This window comes from Synchiropus splendidus, chromosome 14, assembly GCF_027744825.2.
Source record: "Synchiropus splendidus isolate RoL2022-P1 chromosome 14, RoL_Sspl_1.0, whole genome shotgun sequence".
Lineage (NCBI taxonomy): Eukaryota > Metazoa > Chordata > Actinopteri > Syngnathiformes > Callionymidae > Synchiropus > Synchiropus splendidus.
The window spans coordinates 10,031,209-10,037,539 of record NC_071347.1 but is presented as its reverse complement, the minus strand read 5'-3'; the positions used below and the strand labels follow the sequence as shown (position 1 = coordinate 10,037,539).

The 6,331-nt window shown below is 43.6% G+C and overlaps 1 protein-coding gene across 31 annotated transcripts in view; it reads left to right on the top strand.

The window, feature by feature from the left end:
- Nucleotides 1-5,602, top strand: part of skor1b (SKI family transcriptional corepressor 1b) — a 78,181-nt gene extending 72,579 nt beyond the window's left edge. For 29 of the 31 annotated variants that reach the window (XM_053886404.1, XM_053886403.1, XM_053886401.1 and 26 more), the window contains 7 exons: nt 90-1,738; nt 2,089-2,182; nt 2,276-2,380; nt 2,484-2,540; nt 3,415-3,489; nt 4,285-4,359; nt 5,006-5,602. In XM_053886404.1, the coding sequence (XP_053742379.1) occupies nt 90-1,738; nt 2,089-2,182; nt 2,276-2,380; nt 2,484-2,540; nt 3,415-3,489; nt 4,285-4,359; nt 5,006-5,103 (2,153 nt within the window). In that variant the 3' untranslated portion in view covers nt 5,104-5,602. The remainder of the gene's footprint in view (nt 1-89; nt 1,739-2,088; nt 2,183-2,275; nt 2,381-2,483; nt 2,541-3,414; nt 3,490-4,284; nt 4,360-5,005) is intronic. The other 2 variants (XM_053886399.1, XM_053886405.1) reach the window with 2 other exon arrangements.
- Nucleotides 5,603-6,331: the final 729 nt, after the last annotated feature.

The window sequence follows — 6,331 nt, the reverse complement described above, 5'->3', positions numbered from 1 at the left end:
GTCAGTGAGGAAACGCTCGAGTCTGAAACATCACTAAATGGTCTGCTCTTTTGATGTGATCTCGAACCATGCTGTCCCTGTCTCCGCAGCTTCCAGGCCTCCAAGGATGGACTCCATAGCTGCGGGGCGAGACTCCAGCTCCTCTCCGGGCTCCAAGCAAGAACTCGCCTACTCCAGCAGTCTGAAGCCGAACCAGGTCGGGGAGACGGTGCTGTACGGAATACCGATCGTGTCTCTGGTGATCGACGGTCTGGAGAGGCTGTGCCTCGCGCAGATCTCCAACACCTTGCTGAAGAACTACAGCTACAACGAGATCCACAACCGGCGGGTGGCGCTGGGCATCACGTGCGTGCAGTGCACACCTGTGCAGCTGGAGATCCTGCGCAGAGCCGGGGCCATGCCCATCTCCTCCCGCCGCTGCGGCATGATCACCAAGCGCGAGGCCGAGAGACTCTGCAAGTCGTTCTTGGGAGCGCATTCTCCTCCCAAGCTGCCCGAGAACTTCGCCTTCGACGTGTCCCACGAGTGCGCGTGGGGGAGCCGCGGGAACTTCATCCCGGCCCGCTACAACAGCTCCAGAGCCAAGTGCATCAAGTGCTCCTACTGCAACATGTACTTCTCGCCCAACAAGTTCATCTTCCACTCGCACCGGACCCCGGAGTCCAAGTACACGCAGCCGGACGCGGCCAACTTCAACTCGTGGAGGCGGCACCTGAAACTGTCGGACAAGAGCAGCCCGACGGATGTTCTCCACGCGTGGGAGGACGTGAAGGCCATGTTCAACGGGGGGAGCAGGAAGAGGACGATGCCCGGGAGCGAGTCCGGCTCGCCGCTCAAGTCTCAAGCCCCGAGTCTGTCCCGGACCTCGCCGGAGGTTCCGGCCAAGATTCTGACCTGCGAGGAGAACCGCGGCGGGCTGGCGAGCCCTCGCAGCTACCCGCTGATCCCGGTGCCGAGCAAGGGCTTCGGGATGCTGCAGAAGATCCCGCCGCCTCTCTTCCCGCACCCGTACGGCTTCCCGCCTTTCGGTCTGTGCCAGAAGAAAGATGACGTCATCGTGGCCGAACCGGGCAGCAAAGCGGGCCTCCAGGGCGTCCTCTGGCCCGGTACCAAGGACAGCGCTTACCACTCCTTCCCCATGTTCTGGCCCGCAGCCGGGCCCCTGCCTCTGGCCCCCTACACACAGACCCCTCACAAGCCACCCGCGGAGCTGCTCTGTCCGCCGCTGGACGTTCCCGAGCACAGCGAGCGCAACAAAGACACTTCGGTTGACAGCGAGCGCTGCTCGAGCACGCAGTCCACCCGCAACGACGAGGACAAGTCCGGGGACGAGTCCCGGCCCGCCGAGCCCGTGACGTCACGGAAGGTCAGCTACGTGTCCGCCTTCAGGCCCGTGATCAAAGACGCCGACTGCATCGCCAAACTGTACGGCAACAGAGGCGCGTACACCCGGACCGGCTACCTGTCCCCGGACTTTTTAAGCGAAAGCTCCAGCTACAGGTCCGTGTCTCCGTGCGTGGACAGCGAGGGGGATCCGGACGTGGACGTGGAGACCAACAAAACAGCCGAAGACGAGGACTCGGTGTGTTCTCGGACTCCCCCCGGACTTGGTCACAACGACTCGGACGCCAAAGAGACCTGTCAGGCCGAGCCGCAGAAAAACACGGTGCAGTCCTCAGACCGGGAGCACCCGAGCAAGCACTTAACGGAGAGCCACATGTCTGCGCCTTTTACTGAAGTGAGTGACGTGTGCGATAAACATCGAAATAAATATGAATTTAGAAGGACGCCAATCTCAGAAAGGGTGCCTCTATGGCTTGTGGTCATTTTTTTTTTTAATTATGAAACAGGTTGTTTCTTATATATATTTTTTTCCAATATATATTGTTCAACATATATTTGAAATATAGAAACTGCTATCATAGATGATTTATTGACGTTACAGTAGCGTTGATGTAACAGTCGGATTAATGTGGTATATTAACAGTAATACACGCAAAACTGTATTCTAATATTAGTGTCTGTTTATATATGTTGTCCGTATATTATATTCAAACACTGAATAAAGGTAATTCCCTTCAACTGTAGGTGTACACACCGGAGAGAGCCGAGCTGCACCCGAGAATCAGTCCGCTCCACTTCAGACCTGCCAGCTTCCCGCCAGCTCTCCTGTCCGCAAACGGTCAGTACACCCCCTTTTTTTAAATTCACCCTCTCCTGGCAAATTATTTATTCACTTCATCGAAAGAGAAATGAAACATTGACATTTCTACAGACGAGAGCGCGACCAAAGAGGAGCCTTCGTCCACCGTGGAGGAAGTAGAGACCAAACAGTTCCACGAGCAGAGCAGCGACGAAGCGCAGCGGGAGCCTGATGGCGGTGAGTGTAACGTTCAGATAGTTGTCATATCGAATTATATTTCTAACTCGTTTTTTTTTTCAAGACAATAAATTATAAATACATGCATATATTTTTAATTTAGGCGATGAGGCAACTGCGAGTGTTTTACCATCCAGCGATATACAGCGTCTGGCAAAAGGTACCTATTATTATTATTATTATTATTATTATATTATTATTATTATTATTATTATTATTATTATAATAGTCAAAATAAAATATTCCTTAAACACAATTAGGGACATACCCCACCTCATTTTATTGTCAATACCACAATTGCTACAGTAATTATACACTTTTCTATTGATATAACGTCATAAGAATTATTGCTTAAAATGATTTCATGTTCATTACTCACACATCTCATAAAATACCAATACTGTATATTATTAAAAGCTGCCAATATAACAAAAGTATTCACCGTGACATTTAGCATATATTATTTTATAATATTGCTGCTCCTAAAATTTGCCAATAAACAACAGCAACTTTCAATAATTCGAAATATTCTTTTCATGTTATTTTACTATCACTGTCATTAACAGTATTTGTACTCATGTGCATATTTTATCCCTGCTGTTGGTCCTACAGTACCAATAAAACTTTATTTATATTAGCTGTATAATTACTCTTTAAGCTAATGCTGTTAATGCTACTTAAAATGGTGTCTTGATTTACAATATAATCCTTCACACAGGTTATATTTATACAGTTATTTTGAACAAATAAATTATATTACTATAAATATTTTAAGTATATAGAGTATGATAATTATCTAGCTTTAAGGGAGTTAGTATGGGAGTTATTGATAGTATGTTTTATTTCTTTCCATTTATGTAAATAAAAATGTGCTGGTTTCATTTCTGACTCTGTTCCAAGAGGCTCTGCTCTAGATGTTCTGTTTAAACGAAGATAATGTCCTCATCCCTCATCACTGTGGTTAAAAATAGAAGCGTGTCCCCACAGAAATCTGACACAATTGCCTTTTTCTTCTCGACTCTTCTACAATACAGAAGAGTTACAGAAGCAGCTGCTGGAGCAGGTCGAGCTGAGGAAACAGCTAGAACGGGAGTTCCAACATTTAAAAGGTAAGAACGTGAAATCTGCCCTGGTGCTTTGATACCACTGTGACTCGGAAAAGTCGACCCCTGCCCACCACATCCACCTCACTGTAGTGGCACGCGCGTCTCTCACTGGAGCACAGATCTCCAAAAGTACTAAGTGGTTCAGGGACATGCCCCTCTGGGTGAACACGCTCTTGTAACCTCTTTTATCAAAACCCTTTTAATCCTGCTTTGGTAAAGACGATGGGAACCCTCTGTTCAATAGCATCCTTCTTAAATATTATTTCCCCTAACATGAAAATTGCATATATATATATATATATATATATATATATCTCCAGGATTTTTTTTTTTTCATAAAAAAAATTGTTCTTAGTGGATATTTGCACTGACTGAGTGCTTTTCTAGTTTTTAATCTTGGCTATAGATGTTGAGGTACTTGCAAAAATATACTTCCAAAAAGAGTCAACTTAAACTATATTATTGCAAAATCCATAATCGAAAGTACAGTAAAGTACAGAATGATGATGTGTAATTTGTATCATCACATCATCACATTTCACTTCATCATTATTTATTGTAATTTGGATGCATTCTTGTCCAACTTTCCATTAATCTTGAGTATAACTCATGACCTAGTACTGTGGTTAGCACGTCTATTTTAGGGAGTACCAACCTGTAATGGTGTGAGAAAGGCAACATGTTACTGTTCAGCTTAAGCCGAGATATTTGTGCTATACACTGGCACACCTACAATAGTTCCAAAACATCTCTTCCATTCTACGACAGCACTTGCCTAATCCACACTTTGTTGGTCAGATAACTTCCAGGACCAGATGAAGAGAGAGCTGTCCTACAGGGAGGAGATGGTGCAGCAGCTGCACATCGTCCGAGGTGAGAAAACTAAAGTAACGGAGTCATCAGACAAAGGTCTTCCAGTAACCTGTTTGGCTTGTATCTGACTACTGTATATTCACTTAATGACGGCTGGTATGTATTGAACAAGGAAGCTGCATTCATCATGGGTTCTGTGTGTATGTCCAAATATCTGGAGAATGACTCATCAGAACTTCTATTCTACTGCGGAACCTGTTCCCATAATTACACACGGTCAATGTCCGTTTTGGAACTACATTTCCTGCAATCGCCTGCAGGAAAAAATGAGATTGAATTGAATTGAAATGAAACACACAACTTTCAGATGCTTTTCTAAAAGTATTGTTTTTGTTGTTGTGTTCTGGATGAATAGCAAGTAATCACATCAGGTTTAGCGTTCTACATAATAATAAATAATCCCACATCCAACCATGGAAGCTTCAAATGCTCACGCACAAAGTTGGTGTTTTACCACTTTTACCAATCATTTATGAAGGTCATCGACCTGATCACTTGGTATAAACAGTTGGAAATAATTCAGGAAGCTCATTCATGATGGAAACTTTCTATTTATAACTCACCACACATGTCGCTCTACTGTAAGTGGCTGGTCCCGGCTTCTAAATCATTGTGCACTATTGATTGTTCATCTCCTTCTTCTTAGAAGCTCACGACGCTTTACACCATTTTTCATGCAAGATGCTGACTCCTCGCCACTGCACCGGCTCCTGCACCTTCAAGTCTCCCCTGCTGCCTCCCTAAACCAGGAAGACGTGCTACAGTCCTCAGTCAGCAGGAGGCGCAACTCTATTGTAATTAACTGTAATAATAATTTAAAAAATCTGTACCACTTTGTTTAGCATTTATGTACCCATTTTGCATAAGGTGAATTTTGTTAAATATTAAAACATTGATTATATTTATTATTTGTGGCAAAGTGCAATGAGAATGTATGTAAGTTGTGAACTTTTTTTCTGTTGTCACAGTTCATCCATAGCTTCTTCTCTGATTTCAGTATTTCACCTTCTGTGTTTGCTGTGTTGTTCTTTGCAGGCTGATAACTAAAATATGTTCAGATAGGATGCACTTTAATTTAGTGATGGGAACCACCAAATGCCTGCAGGTCTACAGTGCAAACATGGTGATTTGAGTATGATTCATTTGATTTTCAATACAAGCAAGGACGTTAAAGAAAAAAAAAAAAAAAAAAAAACTGCGCCTTTTCAAGCACATATTCTATTAAAAATAGCACATGTGTTGATGTGACACTGATTTCCATGGTCATTAATAAATCATTTTATTAAAAGGTTGTGATCATTTTGTATAAATATTTTTTATTTTATTTGTGTTATGTTCGATTTATAGCTCCATCTAACAATCCACTTTAAAAAAGTCTTGAGAACTTCTGAAGATCAGTCAGTGACCAGGCTGAATACAGCAGCCTTCAGAAGTGAAACTACAGCCAGCAGCTGCGCATGCTACAGCAAGTCAGCCACCAGCTTCTTCACCTATATCGGCCGTCCCTCCTGGTCGTGCCTGTCCTGTGTTGTCAGTAACACATCCGTGCACCTCAATGCTTGTCTCTTCTTCTTTTATATAGTAGACACAGCCATATCTGACATTCTTTATCCAGCACGTCCACTGTCTCTCTGCTCTGTGTCCAAACCAGATATAGTCTGACCTCCTCCTCTTCATCCTACTATGACTAAGAATAAGAATAAGAATAAGAATAAGAATAAGAATAAGAATAAGAATAAGAATAAGAATAAGAATAAGAATAAGAATAAGAATAAGAATAAGAATAAGAATAAGAAAGGATAAAAATGAGGATGCCTTTCAAGGATCTCAGGGTCACCGTACAGTAAACAGTAGTGTATGAGAATAAAGAGAATAAAACACCACAGGAGACAAAAGGGGCAGAATTTAAGGAATAGAATGAATAGAAAAGTGTGTATTAGTGGCCAGAGGGAGTGTGTTTTGTATGTTGCAT